At 48.0% G+C, this 22588-nt stretch overlaps 6 protein-coding genes across 6 annotated transcripts; 2 read left to right on the forward strand and 4 right to left on the reverse strand.

Moving 5' to 3' along the window:
* Positions 1-1500: 1500 nt before the first annotated feature.
* PHALS_06461 (Phox homologous domain) lies at positions 1501-2484 on the reverse strand (the record flags this gene model as incomplete). The annotated part of the gene is made up of 1 exon (XM_024719750.1): positions 1501-2484. One exon carries the CDS (start codon positions 2482-2484, stop codon positions 1501-1503), a length of 984 nt encoding a protein of 327 aa, XP_024585018.1.
* PHALS_15162 (uncharacterized protein) lies at positions 2483-3678 on the reverse strand. Its single transcript, XM_036407217.1, has one exon. The coding sequence runs from the start codon at positions 3112-3114 to the stop codon at positions 2794-2796; it is 321 nt and encodes a 106-aa protein (XP_036263462.1). The 5' UTR covers positions 3115-3678; the 3' UTR covers positions 2483-2793.
* Positions 3677-7144, reverse strand: PHALS_06462 (ap-4 complex subunit; the record flags this gene model as incomplete). The annotated part of the gene is made up of 4 exons (XM_024719752.1): positions 3677-3837; positions 3920-4177; positions 4258-4374; positions 4537-7144. 4 exons carry the CDS (start codon positions 7142-7144, stop codon positions 3677-3679), a joined length of 3144 nt encoding a protein of 1047 aa, XP_024585020.1.
* A 150-nt stretch (positions 7145-7294) lies between these two features.
* PHALS_06463 (Histone H3 (Lys4) methyltransferase complex and RNA cleavage factor II complex, subunit SWD2) lies at positions 7295-8695 on the forward strand (the record flags this gene model as incomplete). The annotated part of the gene is made up of 6 exons (XM_024719753.1): positions 7295-7369; positions 7449-7564; positions 7639-7742; positions 7802-7868; positions 7936-8035; positions 8096-8695. 6 exons carry the CDS (start codon positions 7295-7297, stop codon positions 8693-8695), a joined length of 1062 nt encoding a protein of 353 aa, XP_024585021.1.
* Positions 8696-9005: 310 nt separating this feature from the next.
* On the reverse strand, positions 9006-10144 carry PHALS_06464 (aminoglycoside phosphotransferase; the record flags this gene model as incomplete). The annotated part of the gene is made up of 2 exons (XM_024719754.1): positions 9006-9084; positions 9162-10144. The coding sequence occupies 2 exons, from the start codon at positions 10142-10144 to the stop codon at positions 9006-9008; spliced, it is 1062 nt and encodes a 353-aa protein (XP_024585022.1).
* Positions 10145-21370: 11226 nt separating this feature from the next.
* Positions 21371-21677, forward strand: PHALS_06465 (uncharacterized protein; the record flags this gene model as incomplete). Its single annotated transcript, XM_024719755.1, has 2 exons — positions 21371-21457; positions 21588-21677. 2 exons carry the CDS (start codon positions 21371-21373, stop codon positions 21675-21677), a joined length of 177 nt encoding a protein of 58 aa, XP_024585023.1.
* Between the last annotated feature and the right edge of the window lie 911 nt (positions 21678-22588).

Consider the following 22588-nt stretch of genomic DNA (forward strand, 5'->3'; position numbering starts at 1 on the left):
AGCGTATATATCCAAAGAGAGGTTACGTCTCGTAGCGTTGATTAAAGATCTTCAAGAAACGAGTTTTTTGTGTTGCCTTTTCTTATGTTGCAACGTACGGCTGATCTTTTCGCGGATTTAAATTATGGAGCTTTTCACGCTTTTCTTGAAGTTGCGAGACAAAGGTTGATGAATGCTAAGAATCGCTGGGTATAGCTTAAATAATTCAGAGAGAAAGCTCAGCTTGATAATTTTTCATACATCCAAATGGAAGAATTTGTACACGTTCAACGCAACTTCGATTCCTGAGCGTCCGTCATATGCTTGCTGCATCAAACAGCAAATGAGAAGCCAAGGGTGCTGACAAAATTATCGAATTCCTTTAAGCGAAACAATAAACCTTTCAATACGATACATTTTAATAAAACCGAGAACTAAAGTTGGCTCCAATAAACAAACGTAAAGCCTTGTACCTAAGCTCAAGATTTGCTGATGAATCTCTTGGTTACATAAGCAAGTTATAGCGGGTGCGAAGGTACGAGAGCCGCGCTACGAATGCAGATGTCTCATCGGGCGAGTAAGCAGCGATCAAATTAAAGCATTTAATACCAGGGTCGATTGATCCATCTAGAAATCCTCTCGTAGAAGAACTTGATAGCAAATCGCCATCGTGGTTTATGACTGCAAGCTCCTCGGCCAGTGTTTGTCTAATGATCCTTCAGATGTAGCTAACACTTTTCAATAATTCCGATGTAAATATGCTGCTGGTGTCCAAGCGCTATCAATATCAAACCCAATTCAACAGACTGTAAGAACACTTGAGAAAACTTCAGTTATCACATGTCGCAACAATCAGTCAAAAATGTTTAAATGTCCGGGTGCCACAAAATGCGCGACCTTCTTATAGCAAGAACGTCTTCGCATCTATCACACCAGCTTATACTAGAGCCATAAAGTGGCCTAATTTCAGAGTCTAAGGCCTTTGCAGCGTAGAAGTGGATCGCTCCAGGAGACGACAACAGCCAAAGTGTTCTGGATAAACGTCCAGAAATCCTACGACCTGTTTTTCCGTCGTAATTGTATTCGTAGTTTTTTTACTGACTGGCGGTGGAGTAATTAATCCCTTTAGCAATCATCAGATCTTTATCAGTGAATTACCAAACTTATGTCCATAACAGTAAATAAATGTAGTAAAAACATGATTACAGCCCAGAATTCATTATCTCTTTAATTTGCGCTGACAGCCTTCAGTCGGCTCAGACACTGTACTTGTCGATTGTTGGGGCGTTAAGCGGTTAAGCATGTTGATGGTTAGCAATAGATGATGTTGCTGCTAGTTGTCAGTGTACAAGGTCCACCCTCAATGTGGTCAAGCATCGACCGGAGCGAGATGACCTTCAAATAAAACTCCCACTTCTTTTCGCATTGCGTCGGTGGATTCGTTCTCCACACGCAAGAGAACTTGTCATACTCCGAAACCACTTCTCCTTCTGTCAGAGAGTTGACGCGGTAGACAAAAAATTAATAAGCTTGGCAAAATTTGCGTAAGCACCCCATACTAGATAGTATTGGATCCGACTTCACCGAATCAATAAAAGTTTGCAGACGCACTCGCCTCGCGTTCAGCACATGATTTGTGAGCTCTGGGTTCAAGAACAGCAACGAACCGCTCGATAAATGCGGTAACTTCACGCTAGTGGAGAGATTTCTGGCTTTGAGCTCCTTTTTCAAATCACGCTCTAATTGCTTAAATTCGTCAAACGTAGCTGTCACATCCCACATGATGACAGGATTCATGTGTTTCTCTTGAGAAGCCGATTTAGCACCGCAGTCCACGCGAATAACGTATATATCACGCGGTTTGCGCTTGCCTGACACTGATTGCACAAATGCCTTACCAACACGAAAATTTGCTTCACCCAAGTTCATATCCACACGGCGGCGGGTTTCACCTGGCACCACATTGACCAAAATTCGATTTTTGTTCAGCCGAGCCAGTACTCGACGTTGAGCAGTCGGGGCCCGATAATTCTTCTGTTTATTTTCAAATACTCTGTCTGCCTTATTGGAATTAGCTTCCAGGGTTGACGGAATGACCGAGAGCAAAGGTAACGTTGGTTTTGAAGCGGTGACATCTGTTTCCATCGGGGAGTTGCCGGTATAATAGGTTCCAGCAGCAATTTTGTCTGACTTGGATACGGTAGTTGTAGACACACTGGTGATTCCGACGAAGGTGTAAAATGTGATAAGCGCGAACCATGCAGTGTGTGCTAGCACAGGCACGACGATCGAAAGGATGTTCCAGGCCACGACACACGTAATATAAGTGACAAAAAGCAGTGATGCGGTCGAGCTGAGGGTAACGTCAAATTGCTGCAATGAGTCCAATGCACTAGAGAACACGGCGAAGCGGACCCCTGGTAGACTTAGCACGATAGTTGGCTTGGCATTCTCGGGCCTAACAGTGCGTGCCCGAGGCTTCTTTATGTCTGGACTAGGCTGCATGACAGCCTCGAGACTCTTGAAAACGGCGCGTACGATTATTGTTCGCAACTGAATGGAATGTTGACACCGACGAAGAGCGAGTGATTGAGGAGAGGTTGTGATCGGATCAGTTTATATTGTACGGACTGCATCGAGGTGCAGTAATGCATTTTTGCTTGAAGTAATACGGCACAATTAGTGGCTTCCTAAAGCGCTGCCCCGGCTATTGCTTACCTATCACCTGTAGGGCTCACCAAGCCCGCAGCAGAGAGTGGAGAAACGGCCAAGCTGGCTTGGGTGGCTAGCTTTCGAAGACCAATATGTGTATTTTTAGAGCATATGGGTGTACGCACCCCATGAGGTAGAAGATAATTTGAATTGTATTTCTTGACAATCGAAGACTAGCTTATAATTACCGCGCTTACTTAAAAACTTCTTGAGCACCAAAGCTCCAGCCAAAGTCGCGTTGACCCAAGCATTCATCACGACGAGCATACAATTTCCGCAGTCGTCAGTCCCTGAAACTTCATTCATTTCCAAAATGGTTATACGATGGATGAGAAATGTTTGCAAAAAGGCATGCGATAAAGGCAAAATGAACTTAAAATCGCATGACAATCTATCCTTCTTCATAGAGCTTGTGAATAGCATGTTGGCATTTGCGTGTTAAGAATTAAAGACTTTGTACTCTCGACAAAGTCAGAAACGCTTCGAACATGGACGTGTTTTACCACTGTTGATCATACGCATTTCATGACATGACCTCGAACCCTTCAGTCAACAAACTGGATGTTAAGCATGTCAAACACAATCTGCCAGCATGCTACTATTCTATTCGATTTCTTTTTAGCAAAGACCTCACCTCATGAGCACAACATCTAACATGTCGATTTCAGCCAAGAAAAAAGGCGCAGAAGTCCAATTTCTGCAGGCTTCCTGTTTATGCACGGTTGGTTTGTGCCCTCCTTTAATGTCTGGATTGGAGCTTTGAAAGCCCAACAAGAACTTAGTCTAGTTGGATGAGCCAGATCTCATTAAATGTATATCGCAGAGGTCTCTGAACTAAGCATAATTTGTACCCACTAATTTGACCTCTGTAAATAATTTCTTGACTCATAACGAATATAAAATTAGTCATATACCGCAAAAAAAAGTACAACTGGCGTACAATGATTTAAGACATGCATTTTATGACGACCAAATTGTCGATGCCTTACTTTAGGCGCCGAGCTGTAGCTTCGATGAGCTGGTCGGTGAAATCCATATCAGCAGTGCGGACTGTCAGATCCACAAAGCCGCCGCTTCGAATTTTCACATGGATCAATCCGACGTGCTCCGAATTTACCAGACGACAAGCTGCAATTGCTTCATTAGCTTGTTAAGGCAAAACAATACAAGACGTGGTGTTAAAGATTTTTGGATACCATACAGACACATCATATTGGCAAGCACGTACTTGCTGGAATGGCTTCGACAGTATGGACATTAAATTGGTGCATGCGGCCCATAAAGTCTTCAAGAGTGCGGATACCACTCGGATTCACCTTTGTCTTTTTTTCACAAGGGCACGTGCCCCAGCGACTACCAAAATCTTGTGTTGCAATCTGCCACGGCTCCAACTGACGCCCGTTGTACTGAAATATGTTAGGATTGCCGCTGCTACCACCCAGTAAGTTCAAGTTGTTGGCTGGGCTCTTGCCAAGCTCGACGTTAGCTAAACATGCACGATCAACAGTGTCAGGCTATAAGGAAAGAAAAATTACTTCAAATAACCATCACACAATGCACACATACCATTCATGCTCGAGCCAAGGCCTGACATATCGAACGGGTCCAGAGATGTAGGAGGGGCAAAAGTTTTTGGTTCAGGAGTCGGCGCCGGCGCAAGTGGAGACCCCATTCCGAACGGATCTATGTTCATCATTGGCTGTTGTTGTTGTTGTTGTTGTTGCGGGGTTGGTTCCTGAAACATTCCCCCATTCTGCGGAGCGTTGGGAGTGTCGAACGAAATATCGAGCAAGTCCAATTCGGTCTTTGGCTGTAGCTGGTGTGGAGAAGGCGCTTGATCCATACTCTGGGGTGCTTGATGTTGTTGCTGCTGATGATCATTGCGTGCTGATGAACGACGCGTGGACAGGCGAGCAGAGCGGCGAATGGAGTTCTGATTTGCGCGAGCACCAGATCCACTGCGACGGACAACAGGGATTGGTGCCGGGGCACCAGGAATACCACCGAAGATAGCAGACGCCAGTATTTGTCGCTCATCAACGCTCCCATTAACGTCTTCTTCATTATAAGACTCATTATCGTAGCTGGGAGCCCCACCATACTCCTGTTGAGGAGGAAGCTTCGGAGGCTGAGAGTTGTATGCTCCCTGGCCCCCATAAGCGGGAGGCTGTGCGCCATATCCACTTTGTCCATTGAATGTACCCTGGCTACCCATACCACCTAAACTGCCCTGATTATATGATTCAGGTGCGCCAGCTCCAGTCAGTCCGGGCGCGACGTTTTCAGGTGTATTGAGACCAGAAGGGCCCCAAACATTTTTTACTCCTCCTCGCTTTCCAGCACCGAAGCCTCCAGTGGGATCGGGGCCACCTGAACTACCCAATCCGGGCGCCCCACCTAGTTGAGTCCCGTTTCCACCCCATTTGTTCATTCCAAACGCGCTCTGCTGGTCTCCTAACGGAAGTTTGGTCGCGTACGGGATCTCAGGTTTCTTGTATGCCTCAAAATTTAGACGATTTGACTCGCCGCCAATGCGACGATGGCCGTAGCTTTCGTCTTCATCGTCAGAGTCCTCTGGTGGATCATAGAGCGGCGCTCCTTGAGCAGCAGCCTTTTCAACAAAATTGGTAAGAAAGGAAAGGTTAACATCAACATCAATGTCCTCGCAGCTAGCATCTTCTGGAAATACTTCATTCATCAAGGCAAAGTTTTTAGTAAGTGCAAGATACTCGAAACAGCGCTGCTGCAGGTCAGTGCTGCGACTGTTTTTATACTTATTCATCATAGCATCCGCTACATCGATCGTGTGTCCCATCTGGGCCGTAATCTTCGTGACAGCTGAGAGCACGTAACCACGCGTCGTGTCTTCCTGATCAAAAGGACGATCAACGAGTTCTATAAGGCGCTCACAAATCTCATCTAGCTCCATTGCATCTGACAGGTAGCCGTACTCGCCAAGGGTCCACGCCATGGTGCAAACCAGAATATCTGGAAGCACGGGGCGCTCAAGTAATTCCAGGTACGTATCCACTGCGTCTCGACGCAGCTCCATATCCTGGTCTTCATCTTCACCGCTTCCTTCAGCAATTAAACGCAACAAATTGTGAGCAACTTCGGGACGAACGAGATCACCACCAAGCTCAAAAACGTTCGTCATAGTCTGGATATACCAGGCGTTACTGGGAGCATAACGCTCAGCACATTGCGTAATGCGTGATACGAGCTCTGTACGTAGAAATACATCGGATGCTTCCCGAAGAAACTGCGTGAGCTTGTCTGATATAAACTCAACATTCACGGGATTTGTCATGCGATATAAAAGATCTAGCGTCTTACGCTTGAGTGTTTCATCTGGATCTTCTAGACAATCTATCACAGCCATTTGGTGCGCCGCAGCGTACCGAGGATGGTCCTTAACGATTGCGGCAAGACCTGTGACACCCAAGTACTTCAAATTATGGTTGTCACTTGAGATAAAACGCGAAATACTTGCAGCCGCTGCATCAAGCAACGTGCTATTCGGATAGATTGTCGTCACAGTTTGGACACACTCATAGATGATTGCATAGCCAACGTTAATCCCAGTGTCCGCACGACGCATCACATCATGTAGCACTTCGTACATTCCTTCACTGCTCTGTTGGTCAGCCTGTCCAAGTAAGGCCAAAATCTTCAGTAGACGGATTTGGATCCACGGAGCTGGAATGCGATGATAATCAAATTCGCGCGGCAGCCGGTGCTCGGTAATTTGCTTTAGAATGCTCACAAAACTGGGAACGAGATCCTTGTAGTCCGTTGGGGTGGCTTCAGCCAGATCATGCAAAATGCACAACGTGGCGCCCATGACACTGGGATCACGGTCACATAGCGTACGACGCAACGCGTCTCCTGTCTCTTTCACCGAGTCCGGATTTAGTTGATGGAAGCGGTGAATGGCCATCACAGCTTTCTTCCGAACAAGCTCAGCGTCGTGACGCAACAGATCAAGGATCATAGGCTGCACAGCTGGCACCATTTCCACGGTCACAAGTTTACAGACTGCCATTAATGCAGCACAGACTTCGAGGTGGTTTGAGCTCTGCAAGTCGCGTTGGAGCTGGTTTATAATCATAAAGCGAAACTCGTGTGTGGGCGACAAACAGAGACTGCATGTGAGATAGCCGACGCGCTTTTGCATAAGGTTGGTGCTAGCTGTCATTTCCACAGCCTTTATGTATCCGAACGACGCATCATGACCAAGCATCTCAACGTACATGAGGCGAATGAGAAACTCGCGCTTTCGCTTATTAACGAGACTACTCGACGTGCTGGAAGTGGCCGTGACTTCGCTGAGCTTACGCTTTAGCATTGCTACCTCATGAATAATAATGCGGTCCTCCTCCTGCTTTGACTTGCTCTCTCCGATTGACTTGACCAGTTCGAAGAACTCCTTGGACAAATGCCCGCCCGACATGGTGACTTAACTACAGATGACGTGGGATTTTAAAGATACCGGTACAGATAGCATATTGAAAAAGTATTGTTTAAAACCCTTCTCATCAAATATTAGTACCAATTGATATTATGCTATTTCTTTGAAAGCTTCTGCTTTTTGAGCTACATTATGGAGGGTGTTGGTGTAGAGCTGACCGACGACGTGGTTCGCTCTTATAGCGTCGCGCGCAATTTTGCTCCACAGGTAAATTCGCGCAATTTAGTCTATCAGTAACTTTGTTGATGTCCCATTGAGATTTGACCAATGCATAAATGTTGAGCAGGAGGATGAGGACCCAAACGTGGTGATCACGTCGCTCGACTTCCATCGCAACGGCGAGCGATGTGTCACGAGTCGCAGCGACGGTGTCATGTCTATGATCAACTGTCTAAGTGGCACGTATGTCGTATACACATTTACAGAGTGTACATGCACCGAAGAATTGGCAAATTTCTGACGATTGTTAACGATAGAGTTGCCAAAACAATTTTAACCAAGCGATATGGCATAGGAATTGTGAGATTCACACATCACTTGGATTGTGTAGTCTTCTCATCAGCGAATGCTGCCAATGACCGTTTGTTTTCGCATATGCGGTTGCATTTTCGTGAAATTAAGAATTCTTTCTCTGTGTAGACCGTCTCCGATATCACTCGTTCTTCGACAATCAATTCCTGCGGTATTACACTGGTCACACAGACAGGTAAATAGAAAATGTTTGAGAGTAATAATCATTTATCGTATGTCGCCGACTGTAATTTACGTGATAGAGTCACGTCGTTGATGATGCACCCAACTGCAGACCAATTCATCTCCGCTAGTTTGGATGGCACAGTTCGGCTTTGGGATATCCGCAGTTCTGACACTTCAGTACGTCTTAGACATTTTATTAAACTGCAGTGAACCATTGACAAAAAATGTTGACTTTAGGCTATCATTCGAATTGAACGTGTGCCAGCCTCGCATGTTTGCGCTGCTTATGACCAAGAAGGTGTGGTGTTCGGTGTGTACACTGATGACCACTTAATTCGAATGTACGACGCACGAAATTATCAAGAAGGACCTTTTGCCAAATTCTCGCTTTACGATGCCTCAATTTTGGCCGCGTTGGAGCCATTTCTTGCGCACAAGCAAGTTCCAAATTCAGGCACGAAAAAGCTACACGCCTCTGATCTCAAATTCAGTCCCGACGGAAATCAACTGCTTGTGACAACAAATCGTGGAGTTTTCCTTCATTTAGATGCGTTTGAGGGCAAACTTTTGCATTTTTTTAAGGAGCATGCTTTGCTTAGAAGCCAGCGCGGCGAACTCCAACTCGGGTGTTGTTATTCAGCTGATGGTGCGTACGTACTAACCGGATCAGAAGATGGCCGAGTGTTTTTCTATAATAGCTCTTCCGGTCAGCATGTGCACACTCTTCCCTCGGGTCACAATGGCCCCTTGTTAGACTTACAGTGGAATCCAAAGCGTCATCTAATAGCAAGTGCTGGAGGTAACTCAACCGTGTTATGGTCAGCAGCTGGACTTTGATAAAGCGTACAACAAATAAAATAATTGTCATTAAGCACGATGCGTGACCTTTCATAAATTTTCATGGAGTTTGCTGCTCCAGCGTTCATTCGCTTTTCAACGATAAAGCCATTCGTGTCTCTCTAGTAGACATATCTAAGCGAATTACCGAAACTCAATCGACCTTACCAAAACATTTATCAAACTGCACCGCATGCATGTATGTTTCGACAGCTTAAACCAGATGGAGATCGTCTGATAGGACGTGCACAGCTCAACAAGCATAGATTGTTACAAGCGGCGGGCGTCCAAAAGCTGAAATTCCTTCTCGTCAATGTTGTCCAGCAAACTCAAGCACATGCGGCGATTGACTTCTCGAAAGTGTAAATCCAACTCTCCGCGAAGCTTCTCTGATTTTGCATTTGTCACAAGGCTCTTGGTCAGGCTGTCATAGACCACGAAAATTAAAAACTGATTGAGCACGCACACCTTGTACTGCCAGCGCAGCTCATCCATTGTAAAATGTACAGCTTCAATTTCAGCTGTCAATGTATCGAAATATTTTTGTTGACACTGCGCTTCCTGTGCTCGGCGATGGATCGCTTTAACACTTACGATAAAGAAAAAGGCGAGATCTCGCATCGGGTTACCCCTTCCACACGTTGCCCAATCCAATAGCCAAGTTCTCTCGTCTTCCGTATCGTCAGTCGGTAAAAGCATGTTTGCAATATGAAAATCGCCGTGAATGAAACAAGATGGACCGCTTTCCACCATTTCGTGTACCCGCTCAAGTAGGTTAGGATTTTGACTTAAACGCTGGCATAGCACTATAATCCTTGCCATATCACTACTTTCCAGTGACACATCATTCAAGTAAACCTTCCAGCAACTTGGAAATTGCAGACGCTTCTCTTCACCTGTCAGCTGGCTGCCTATTCCCGCTGGAGTCGCAAGACCATTGCAGCTGTGATTCCAATAGCGTGCATGCATCTGCGCTAGCTTCGTCACTAGCATCGAAATCATATGTTGTGGACTCCCTTCTACGCACGTATAGGTTCGCACTGGCTCCACATAGTCCAATATAATTAGCTTGCTAGACGCAAAGGTTGCAGCTGGAATAGCGAACGGAAAATCATCCAGAGCTGCCGAGATCTTCACGCCCAAGTCGCCTGTTTTCGCCGCAAAAGCTTTGTAAAAATTGGATTCTACCACGAACATGGACTCGAACGGGATTTCCAACCGCATAAACTTCCCCACAAGACGAATTTTCATCCTCTTAGCTTTGTCATTTTCGCCTTTTGACTCGATTTCCACAGTGATAATGACCACATCTGCAATGACCCCGAGATTCATGGGCTCCCACTTAAAATTGATAACACGATGTGACGGATACGAATCCTGCAAAATGTTCTGCAGAAAATTGACGGTCAGCTGGTTAGGCCGCGCTGGGACATCAGAGGTGCTGGTCATCGCGACTTTCAACAATGATTCTAAATTAGCAGTATCAAAATACAATACAAATCCATCGCACATTTTCAAAACGGGCCACAAACCCACCTTTGACCTAGTGTGGTGAAGTATAGTTTGAGTGCGCAAATGCAAACAGCGCTTTCACACGGTGGGCCAACACCTGGCATCAAATGACCAGCTTGGGAGGATGACGACTGCAATGAAGAGCCCATCGACGAGCTCAGTCGTCCAGTGTATTTCCGCTATCGTGATATTAAATGTCGTCACGAATTTTAGGGCCGACGTGGTGGTAGTTTGACGAACTCTTCAGTCGATTGGAAGCTCGATTGATGGCTCGAACGCGTTTTTACGCGCGATCGGACCAATTGCACGTACTGAAGGAGAACCACGAAGTCTCATGTATGTACCGTAGAACCTGATCGACACTCGATTCTGGGCATCCGTTCGTGCAACCACAGTCGCGGATGTCCACCGTTTGCAAAATGCAACGACCGCAGTAGACTTGCTCAAGATAAGCGCTCTGTGGTTTTGGTTGCCTATTTAAAAGCGTGGGATTGGATTCACTCCGATATCGAATCCACGACGAGAGAGAGACAAAACGGATACCCTAAGCGGATCCAACTTTGACCCCGCGTCGAACGTGACAGCGATATTGGAACAGTCGCGAAGTACAATACTTCAAGGCATACACGTGTACTCGTTCCTTGGATAGCCCAGCCATTTCACCAAGTGCTCCTTTCGACTGCGGACGTCCCTCTCCGCCACCATGTTCTCGACATGTAAATATCGATTTCTCTGTCGATCAGGAAGCGGGGGAGGTGCCCGAAAAGGGGGGGGTTCACGTGCCCTGGTATAAAGGTGTGGGTCATACACGATGGTGTAACCTCACTATAGTGTGGCTACACTTCAACAAAATGTCAGTACGCTGCTGGAACAGCTATAGTTATTGCAGCGGGGCTGCCGTAGCTTTGCGCTTTGAGAAAGCGTAAATTAGGTCACCGACCTTTCGTTCTGTACTTAGAACAAGTACGAGTCTAGCGGATCGCAATACGCTAATCTCAAGAGTAATTATTGCCTTAGCCCAAGGCTAGCTCTTCCGTTTAAATCCAAAACTGACTTTAATTATTGTTATCTGCGGCAAAGCAGCCTAATTTTAAATGCATAGATTTTCCTAATTATGTATAGTAAAATCTAAATACATGTATAACAACTGGCTATCCAGCCCCGTACCGTATCCTTATCTGGGTGTGTCCACACCACGCCCATCTGGTGTGACACACACCCCTGTTACCAGGTTATGTGTAAGCCCCGTCACAGTTATACATTTAATTAAGTTTTACGACATAGATAGTAAAACCTATAGATTTAGATATAGGCGGCTTGGTTGGAAATCACACCAAGATATACAGTTTACGTCTTAAAAGATGAGTTTATCGGGCTTGGTTTAAGGTTGTGATTGCTCTTAGAGTAAGTGGATTGCGATCCGCTACACTCGTACTCGTTCTAAGTATAGATCGAAGGTCACCGACCTTAACCAAGCTTCCTCTAAGCGAAAGAGCTATGGCAGTCCCAGTGCACCTGGTAGCACATGTTGTCAGTTTAAATCTCAGTCGTCACGACTGACTCTCTGTGTGGATGGAGCAGTTCTCTTATTTGCCCCAGGGCATACAAGACGAGCCTCAAAATTTGATGTCTCTGCTTCCTGCAACAAATCGCTTCGCAAGGTCCTGGAGCGATAAGCGCGCGCCTAGAGGCGTATTCAAGTATGTAAACGCTCTGTTAGAGCAGCTACAGAAGAAGATGTCGGCGTCGGCTGCGTCCATGAAGCCACCGTCGGCAACAAATAACCTCCCCCGATCCAAGCCGCTCATTGTGATTGTTAAGATCTTCGAGGGCAAGGATGGAGAAAATCTTTTGCTCTTCACGAGAGAGGTCGATAATACCATCGTCTTTGTAGAGGGCCTCCGAACTGGCGGAGCCAGAATGGAAGTTTTGCGTGCAAACCCGTCTTCTTTTAAGAAGCAGTGAATACCGAATTCAACTTTCAGTTGGCACGACTTGGTTGGAATGCACGTAACGGGGGTTTCACGCGTCCTGGTATGAAAATTGTGGGTTACACAAGATGGTGTGACCCCACCATGGTGAGGCTAGACTTTTTACAAAAAGTCAGTATGCTGCTGGAATAGCCATAGTTATTCTTTTTATTAAGTTTTACTTCAAAGATAGGGAGACCTATAGATTCGATAATAGGCGGCTTGACCGCAAATCACGCTGAGAAATACAGTTTACATTTTAAAAGAAAGAATTAATCAGGCTTGTTTTAAGGTTGTGATTACTCTTAAAGTAAGAGGATTGCGATCCGCTACACTCGTACTGGTTCTAAGTATAGCACGAAGGTCGCCGACCTTAACCAAGCGAAAGAGCTACGACAGCCCCGTCATCTCTGCTTCTTCGTCTGATTTGGAACTGCGATTGACAAGGGTGTAGAGGCTTCTTCCGTGGTGAACCGTTAGATGATGGAGGTGTTTGATTGAGGTGTCGAGGAAGCGACAGCCCGTGAAGTATACTCGACGGGTCGTCTGCGATCTTGCACGGCGTTATGGAAACTTGCCTGGGGTGCAATAGCGAATTGGATTCGGCGATTGAAACAGGCTCTGCAGCTTCTCGATCCTGCTGCGGCTGGTGCCGCTGATGATATGAAGCCTTCTGCTAAGCAACCTCGCTCTGGTTCGGGTGGATATGTTTTTCGTAGTAATCGCCAGCGCAATCAGCAGCCATCTGCTTCTTGTCGACGTTCTGACACTCGCGGCCGTTTGTTTGGCTCCGAAGTTCACGATGACGCTTAGGCAACGTCGCCAAGGGGTTCGACGTAACGATAAATCGAGGTAATTGCTTCAAGCTTTCCAAGCTTGAGACCGCATCATCTGACAGGTTTTTATACTCAGAAGTGCATCATCCTCAAAATTATAGACAATTCGCCTTGACGACCTCGTCAAAATGCGTATCCCTTTTGCAAATCTTGTGCTTTGTCATCGCATCTTACACACGTGTGATCACATTCACACGACTCATCATGATTGAGTCCAGGGCGTTCTTGTACTTGCGCTACGTATTCGCATCATTGATTGTATCATTTTGAGAGGCAATGATTTGTCGAGCTCCTCCCCCACTTATATCAGAGACACCACCCATCGCATAAGGCTGTAATAGCGGGTGTCGCAAGCCATTCACACAATATTGCGTAAATTCAGTGGATGAACGAACCGAATTGCTCATCGCAAACTCAAACAATGGTAACAACGAACTCCATTACGAGGGATATTCCGCACAGAATCTTCTCAACACATCACTGACCATTCGGTTGGTACGTTCTGCTTACACATCGGTCTCCGGTTGTACCGCTATGGACATATACAAACGAGTGCCAAGCATTCAAAACAATTTTTTTCAAGAGCCACTCGTGGATCGTGTATCACAATCAGTGACGTTAACGTCTGAAAATTCGTGATTGCGAGACAGACAGCGGGGCTACCATAGCTCTTTCAGCTAAGCTACCTTGCGTTGTTTACAAGAACCAGTACGAGTGCAGCGGATCGCAATCCGCTACTTCCAAGAGTAATTAAAACCTTGACCAAGGTAAAGACGCTCTCCCGTTCAAAATCGAAACTGTAGTTAATTGTTTTGTTTGCGACAGAGCCGCCAATATCTAATACCTTAGGTTTTCCGAATTAGTACCTAATTAAAATAGCAAAACCTAATTAATATGCATTTTTCCTGCCACGGAGTGGCTTCTTGTTACGGTGTAGCCATACCATTGTGTGATAACGCCGTCTTGAATAATCGACACCTATGTACGGTCGCATCATCTTGTGCGACCCGCCCTTTTATACAAGGGTACGTGTAACACCGTTACACTCTCCCCCATCAGAATTGTGAATATCCACAACTCACATTGAATTGTTGCCTCATACGATGCTCGCGTGTCTGAGGTACCGTTACGTCTTTAAAAGCATCTTTGAACATTCTCCGATTAATAAGCTCTGTGTCTAGACACGCAAAGCACCAAGCCTAGCTGGTTCCGAGCGCGCCCGCGGGCAGGTGCATCTCGAGACAGTACGTCCATGGCTTTACGGGAAGTACTTCCCAAGCCCTCGGCAACCGAGCGTCACACACACCGCCCGCCCCGGGTGACGGATTTGCTCGTCGAGGATCCGGACGAAGTCGATTACGAGCCGGATACTTCTTTCCCAGCATGGGAAGACGAGGAGGATGAGGTGCGCCAACGGCGCGGTGTGAGCCCAGCTCGAACCTTGCGGTCACCGTATCCGTTCCTCGACCTCTCGACTTCCGAGAGAAGTGGTCTTGTTACCAATCGCCTCGACAAGGCACAAGAGCAGCAGTTGGAGGCTGCCAACAGGCGGCTGTCATGTGCTCGATTCCACGTTCGACCCTTTACCCCCCAATACGATTTTCCGCTCGGCGGATCCCGCTACTGAAGTGAAAGACGCGATCACTTGATCGTTAGGCGTCTACGTAGTCGGGGCCCCGACCACTACACAAGCTGAGCTTGTCCAGCGGAAAGCTCTCCGAGCTCGCTTTTTGGCACTCCAAGAAATATCAACGGATCGGTACCGCGCTCGACTTCGAGCTTAGGAGGAGGCGCTCCTGTACCCGCGACGCTGAGGATTCCTGTGGTGCTCGTCCCTAGCAAAACCACTGCAGATGATGAGAAGCTCTTTAAGCGATCGGTGTAGCGGCGCCGGAAAATTCCCCCGCTGTCTACCTTAAAGCGAAGCCACAAGGATGTGGACGTGCACCTTGAGCGCCATCTCCGATTTGAATTTGCCAAACTGAAGGCGCAACGCCATCTTCCTGTGTAATGTCGCCCTGCGACACATGGAATCATCCATCACGCTCCCACGAACTCTGTGGTTTCTCACATTGGTGAGTCTACGACTACATCAGCTCAGGGTCATAGCTTGAGCTCAGTTCATGGCCTTTCGATTTTTCGGGCTACTGCCGAGAAGCGCGACGACGCGAATAGTCATGATCCTTCTGATCATAAGCGTCCACGACGTATGGGCAGTCTTGCCGAAGTGGTACCTCAAACTCCCACTAGTTCTCGGAGTTTGGATATCTCCCCCACTTCACAAGATATTGGGTTAGACCCTGTCGACGACGTCGACCCACAGCGCTTTCCACGTGGTAGTGGACGCCACCGTTCTCGTCGAGAAGATTCCGCGGCGGGCAATTACGACTTGGTCGATCGCAGTCCGGTCACTCGCGATGCTCTCCGAGCTTTAGAGGACAAAGTCCGTCGCCATCGGCACATTGGCGAACATCTTGCCGAGGTCGCCTACCGCTGTGCGGAAGACCACGAGAGCCTGGAGCACTTTGTGCGGCGACTGCCGCACGTTGAGGATTACCGCGCTCTGTCGGAGCGGCTCCTAGCCGTCGAGCAGATGGTACGTCACTTCGTGCGACGGTGGAGCGCCTTGCGCCGTACGAAACGGAAATTTGGACTCCGTGTTCAGAAGCAATTGCTGGTTCAGCTTCTGGTTTCCGAGCGCCTTTGGGCGCCGCTCCGGTTTAACGCTCCAGCGCTCACTTGCGACGGATCCCGGTACGGCTTAAGCAAGCCCACATAAAACACTGGGTGGGTGCGCATTTTACTCGGAAAGTTCAGCGCATACACTAGGCCTCGCTTGGCCACGCCAAAAAAAGATCCAATAAAGCGTGAACGGATTTTCGAAATATAAACAGCAGAGACTGCATGTGTAGGAAAGATTTAGCTTCAAATAAAACCAGGTCTTCGCACTCAAAGTTCTCAACGTTTCTTCTGCCTCTTCCATCAACATATTATTTCTGCATGTCCTTGCTATCAGCCATCGCATCGCCAACGTGTCGTAGGGCACTCGGTCTGATAGAAAGGAGGTCATCGACAAACGGACAGTGTGGGGGTTGACATCAGCTAGCCGTTCGGCTATTCTCCCCCACCAAGCCCTGAGCCATGGGACGGCGGCGTCAGCAGAACGCGAGGATTAACAAGCCCGTTAACGTATAACGACGGGTTGTCATTAGGTGGATGCACTGCGTTGTTCCGAGCAAACTACGAGTGGAAACATAGCGCTTCAGCGCTTCGGCGTCTCAGCGCAGATGCAGCGAAGAGCGTCTTCAACGACGCGATTCACGGTCTGCGGATGATCCGCTGTCGACATAGTCAACTTGGTGCCCAGCACCCTGAAATTGTAGACCAAAACTCGCTGGTGAAGCGCAGGTCACTATCAGAGACAATTGACTCCGGGAGTTCATGTTGCCGAAAGACACGATCGACAAACATCGTCGCTGTACCCACACCGTCGCTGTACCCACACCGTCGATGGTGTCCGGCACTACCGCAAGATGAGCCATCTTGCTCAAACGGTCCACAAAGATCACCACCCCCGTGTTGCCCGCCGAGTCCTCGGCAGGCCAAACACAAAGTCCATACTCATGGACAACACCCGGTGGGTACCATTAAACTGGTCAACGTGGCCGCCGCATTCGGAGAGTGTTTCGCCCTCTGACACGTCTCACACGTGCGCACATATGTGCTTGTCCATTTGTACAGCTTAAGTCAACAGTAGTGGAAACTCACAGAGCTGTACGTCTTCTCACGACCGAGATGATCAATGAGTGGGGGTGTCGTGGACCTCATAGAGGATGCGGTATTGTAAATCTTCATCGTGAGGAACCACGATTCATCGTAGAATTGGTGCTATAATACGGCAACCCGCTATTCAGCGAATATCGGTGTAACCGTGCGCGTGAACGGGTCGACAATTGCTTATCCGAGTTTCCAAACTCCTTGCACCCGAGAGCCTGTATCAGCCACACATATACGGTAATTCGCGTATGCGGCGCTGATCAAATTCGTAACTGACGACGTCACCGTCGTGACATGAGCAAGCTCATAATTCAGTCTGCGTAACAACGCATCAGCCAAAGCATTCTGCTTTCCTGGCTTATACTTTACCTTGAAGTTATATTCTGCAAAGAATGAGAGCCACCTGGCCATCCTCTGTGAGAGGTGAGGCGACTGAGTTGCAGTGCGTAATAACGCATCATCTGTGAAGATCACAAACGGCTTCGAGCCAAGCAGAAGGACCCTGAACTTGAGAAATGCATACTTCATCGCAAGTAATTTCTTGTCATAGACTGGGTAGCTCCTCTCCGCAGCCTCAAGCTGACAAAATCTGAACGCGTACACCCGATCTCGTCCTTTGGCGTCTGCTTGCTGCAGTGCACAGCCAATGGCAAAGTCCGAAGCGTCAAAGCCGACGATCAGAATCTGGTAACGCCGGTATCGGTGCATGAAGGAGGCTGTCTTCGACCCTGCCAAAAGCCTCCCGATGCTTGGTGTCCCAACACCATTCCGCATCCTTCCTAAGTAGACTCGACAATGGCCGTACCATTTCCGCATAATTCGCGCTATACTTGTGCAAGTGGTTGGCGAGGCCCAGCCACTTGCGCTTTTGGTTCTTTGAATCCGGTCAGTCCATCATGGCCTTGACCTTTCTGCTCGAAGGCCGCGCTCCCTAGTGAAGCACCCTAGAGAGGGATTTTTTACCGCGCCGAGGATGCATTTGTTGGCATTAGCATACGCTTGTTCGTGCACATGCACTCAAACACCGCTCTAAAATGGACGATGTCGTTTTTTCCATCTGTCCTTCCGTGCCCCGCACGACTGGAACGAAGATGTCGTTGAAGTATGTCTGTGCATAAGCACGGTGGGTTCTGAACAACTGCGTCACATGATGATCGAATATTGCTGGTGCAATTGACATCTCTTGGGCATCACCAGCCACTCCCAGAGCATGCCGCTCGGAGCACTCACCGCTGTCAGCGGAGTATCACTCGCTCTCATGAGCGAATTGGTAATACCTATCGACCAAGTCAAGTGCGCCATACTTTTTGCAGCCAACCATATTGCTCTGGAAAACATCCTCTCTAGGAATCGGCGACTGTGCTCAAATAGTGGCAGCGTTTAGCTCATTATAAGCGTGAACATTACGCCACTTACCGTTCGGTATCCGGACACAAAACATGGGTGTCGAATGGATAGAATTGCTCTCACGCACCATTCTGCGTTGTGCGTCACACGGAAAAGGCGTCAACGACGTTACACGCTCCTTGGGCAGGGGCCATTGGTGTGTTACGCAGAATTTGGTTCCTGGAACCAGGTCAATCTCATGATGCACAACCGGTCCGGAGGTAGGACCGACGGCGGGTCTTTTGAGACGACGTCTTTGAATTTCTTTACCAATGGATAGTAAGGATCCGAGAGATCCTTCAGGGTCGACGACCCACTTCGTGCGTTCAGCACCCTCTTAGTGTCTTCCAGGACAGCTTCATCTAGAAGCGACGACGAGTTCGTCTCTTCGTTCGGTCTTCTAATGACCACCGCGGCTAAATTGCCTGCCTTCAAGGCAGCGCCAAATTTTTCGAAGGACACCTCGTCCAGCTTAAGAAGAGCATCTACCGCGGAAAAACCTCGAGGGTGACGTTGCCGTCTTCCTCTCCCGTCATACCATTGACAAGGGTCTATAGCTGTGCGCTATCATCTACGGTAGACAAACCCTGGGTCAGGGTTGACGCCCTGCGTCTTGCAGATAATATACGGCGTTGCCGTCTCCACTCTATAGAGGTTACGTCTCATCGAGGCCAGTGGGAACGCACACTCGACGTCACCCAGTGTTTCCACACCCTGCTCCATCGGAGCCATGATGTTATTAACAACATCCAACGAAGAGCTACTATTTTCACAGTCTTCATCCAGCGGATAACGTGCCACTCCACGCGCATCACAAGAGCCTCGGCCTTGATGCCTCGGACCTCGTCCGGCCTTGTCACTCTTGGCATGCAGCAACTGCGTCGAAACGTGAGCAGTGCTCAGTGAATTACATACCACGTGCATCACAAGAGCCTCGCCATTGATGCCTCGGCTCTTGGCCAACAATGCCACTCTTGGCATGCAGCAACTGCTCTAATACTTGAGCAGCGCTCAGTGGGTTACGTGCTACTCCACGTTCAGCTCGCGACCCACGCTAGGGACTCCTGTTCAAAACACCTTTGGTGTTCGACAACTCAGATACTCCTATATTTAGCACATTGACCATCCTGGTCCAGTGCCCACGCCAATAGCGCTTCAGCGTCCTAGCAGGGGTGGGTTCAGGACCCACCAAACTCCACCAGGAGACGTGCGCGTAGCGCTCAAGGTCTTCGACCTTCAATCAATCCATGGCTCGTGGTGTTCCAACCATGCCATACCAAGGATACGGTCATACCTTGCGTCCAGTCTAAGACTAAGCAGCGTTCCACGCTATCAAAGCAAGAAACTTGACACCGATGTCCACAGAGACCCTCGGAACAGTGGCACAAGTCCCCGTCGCTGAGTGAACAGTGACGGTATCACCTACCCGCGCATCCAGAGCCTCAACATATAGCTGATTTCCTTCTATCGTGGAGCGTCGAGCATAACTGCCTGACGCCCTGAAATCGATAAGAATCCTCCATGGCTTCTCAAAGCCCTACACGGTCGCTTTTACGACCAGCAAGCCTGGCTTGCTCACACGTTTCGTGTTCAAGAGCACGGAACTCTTTGAGGCTGGGCCCCGCTGCCCTCATCCTCTTTGAGGCACAACAGAACTAAGTTCTTCTCCAGTACGGCGCCCCGCACCTACTGGTTTTTCTTGTTTTCTTGCGTCAAACGAGACTGGTTTGAAGCGGGCGTCGGTTCGGCGAACCTTTACACGTCTTGCGCAGGGGACAACCAGTCTGAAGTGACGGGTGTCTCCACAGACAAAACACCGTCGGGTACTCAAAAGCTACTCGGCAGCTTGGAGCTCTCCCTTCTCTTTTTCAGCATAGAGATCAATTGGCTCAGGTTTGCTCGACGAGCTTTGAGAGTGTGCATTCCAACCAAGTCGTGCCTACTGAAAGTTGGTATCGGTATTCGCTGCCACATTCACTGCTTTTTAAAAAGGACACGTAACACTTTCATTCTGGCCACTTCAGTGCGGAGGCTATTTAAAAAGACGATTAATTGCATACACCTTGGGGAGAGGATCGGCTGCCACATACCGGCACTGAGAGTTCACAATTCTTGGACAAAGTCCACCAACTTTTTCTCGCCCTGTCGGGCAGCAAGGAAAGCGATCTCACGCGATATGCCTGATTAGGCGGCGCGAACACTCGCAAAAGCTGACGTTCCAGCTCCTTCCAGGAAAGGAACGCGGCTTCAACCGAAGCGCCGCACATTAGTACCCATTCTCGCGCTCTGCCCTCGAGCTTGGAGATAGCTAGCGTTGCTTATTTCGGAGCATGGCGGATGCCGTAGCCATCTCGACGTCTCTCATTCAGAGCAGGAGATTCTCTTCATCCTTAGTCTTTAAGGTCTTAACGCTCACCATGAGCAGCCTGGGTCGGGAGGAATCATCCGTGTCGACGGTGGCCTTAGACGCAGCCGACGCTGATAGCTTCTGCTGTAAGTGCTCTAACAGAGAATTTTCACAAGCGCGCTTATGGCCTTGGGCCCAAGCGCAACAAGGTGCTCCATGCCTTTAGGCCCAGCAGGGGCATCAGCTTATCAAGCCCGTCCTGCATGCTCTGGGGCAAATAGGAGTATTCCTCCATCCTCACAGAAGATCAGTTGTAACAACTCGGGCACAGATTGACTACGAGTGCTACCAAGTGCAGCGGGGCTGCCGTAGCTCTTTGTTATAGGAAGTAAAGTTAAGGTCACCGACCTTACATTCTTTATAAGAACATGAATGAGTGCAGCGGATCGCAATCCGCTGCCTCCCTCCAAGAGTAGTAAAAACCTTAACCAAGGTAAGCGAACTCTTCTGTTCAAAATTAGAAACTGTATTTAATTGTTTTAGCCGCCAATATCGAAAGCCCCTAGGTTCCCAAATTTTATATCGTAAGGCCTACTTCATATAGTGAAACCAAATTATATAGTAATCTGCGTTACTACTGGCAATCCTGCTACGTGATGGCTTCTTGTTATGGTGTAGCCACCACGCCAACTTGTGTAATCCACACCTTTGTACGGCCACACCATCTTGTGTGACCCGCTTTATCATACAAGGGTAAGTGCAACCCCGATACACAGAATATACTAGCATGCATCAGAAAACTGTGTCTAATGTAAAGCCATTATGTATCTACATACTCGCAGTCGTAATGGACTTTATTCATGTCACCAAAAAAAGTTTCAGACCTGGTGTGGTCTTAGCAAGCTATAATGATACTCGCATTGACACAAAGTCGGTAAGTATAGACGTAATGCGAGCAGTAAAATCGACTATTTTGTTACTTTGATCTTCCAAATATACTTCGGATTCGATCCTTACATTTTAATCTCAGCTATAATTCTTTCATGTGTTTGTGAGAACTACAGATAGCTGGCAATTCATTACTTCTTCAGAATCTGCTACAGCGATATTTTCTCACAAGAAGCGTGCAATACGTTCACCAAGCAGTATATTAAGATCTATTTGGGCTTTCTGTAACGGGGTTACACGTACCCTGGTAACAGGGGTGTGGGTCACACGAGATGTACAAGGTGTGACCATTCTTAAACAAGAATACGGTACGGGGTAGCCAGTAGTTATGCATGTATTTAGTATATCAAGGAAAATCTAAACTTTCAAATTAGGATAAAAAATATATTAAAAGCAGTCTTCGATTTTAAACGAGAGAGCTAATTTGCCTTGGGTAAGGCAATAATTACTCTTGGAGTAAGCGAATTGCGATCCGCTAACTCGTACTTGTACTAAGTATAGAGCAAAAGGTCGGTGACCTAATTTAACCTTCTTCAAAGCGCAAAGCTACGGCAGCCTCGCTGCACTTGGTAGCACTTGGTATCAACCTGAGTCGTTTAGACTGATCCTTTGTGAGGATGGAACAAATTTCTTCTTTGCCTCAGGGCATGCAGGACGGGCTTAAGAAGCTGATGTCCTTGCTGGGCCCTGAAGGCGTGCAACACCTTGCTGCGCAAGGCCCCGAGGCAATCGGTGCGCGTCTAGAGGCGTTTCAAATTAAAAAAAACGCGCTGCTTGAGCACCTGCAGTAGAAGATGTGAAATTGAATTCGGCATTCAATGCCACATGTGCCCCTCCTTCAAACGAGGACGGATGCTCACGGAAGTCTTCCAATCTGACCACGCCAGTGCGGAGGCCTTCCATATAGACGGTCACTGTGACCGCCTCCGGAAGGGGATCTGCTGCCATCCCGGCAATGAGAGTACACATCTCTTGGACAAAGTCCACCAATTAATGGTTCTCCTTTCGAAACGCGATCGCACGCGATATGCCTGATTAGGCGGCGAGGACACTCGTGATAGCTGCAATTTCAGCTCCACCCAGGAGGGAAACGCAGCTTCGACCGAAGTGCCGCACG

This window comes from Plasmopara halstedii (assembly GCF_900000015.1).
Source record: "Plasmopara halstedii genome assembly, contig: Scaffold_2956, whole genome shotgun sequence".
Taxonomy (NCBI): Eukaryota; Oomycota; class Peronosporomycetes; order Peronosporales; family Peronosporaceae; genus Plasmopara; species Plasmopara halstedii.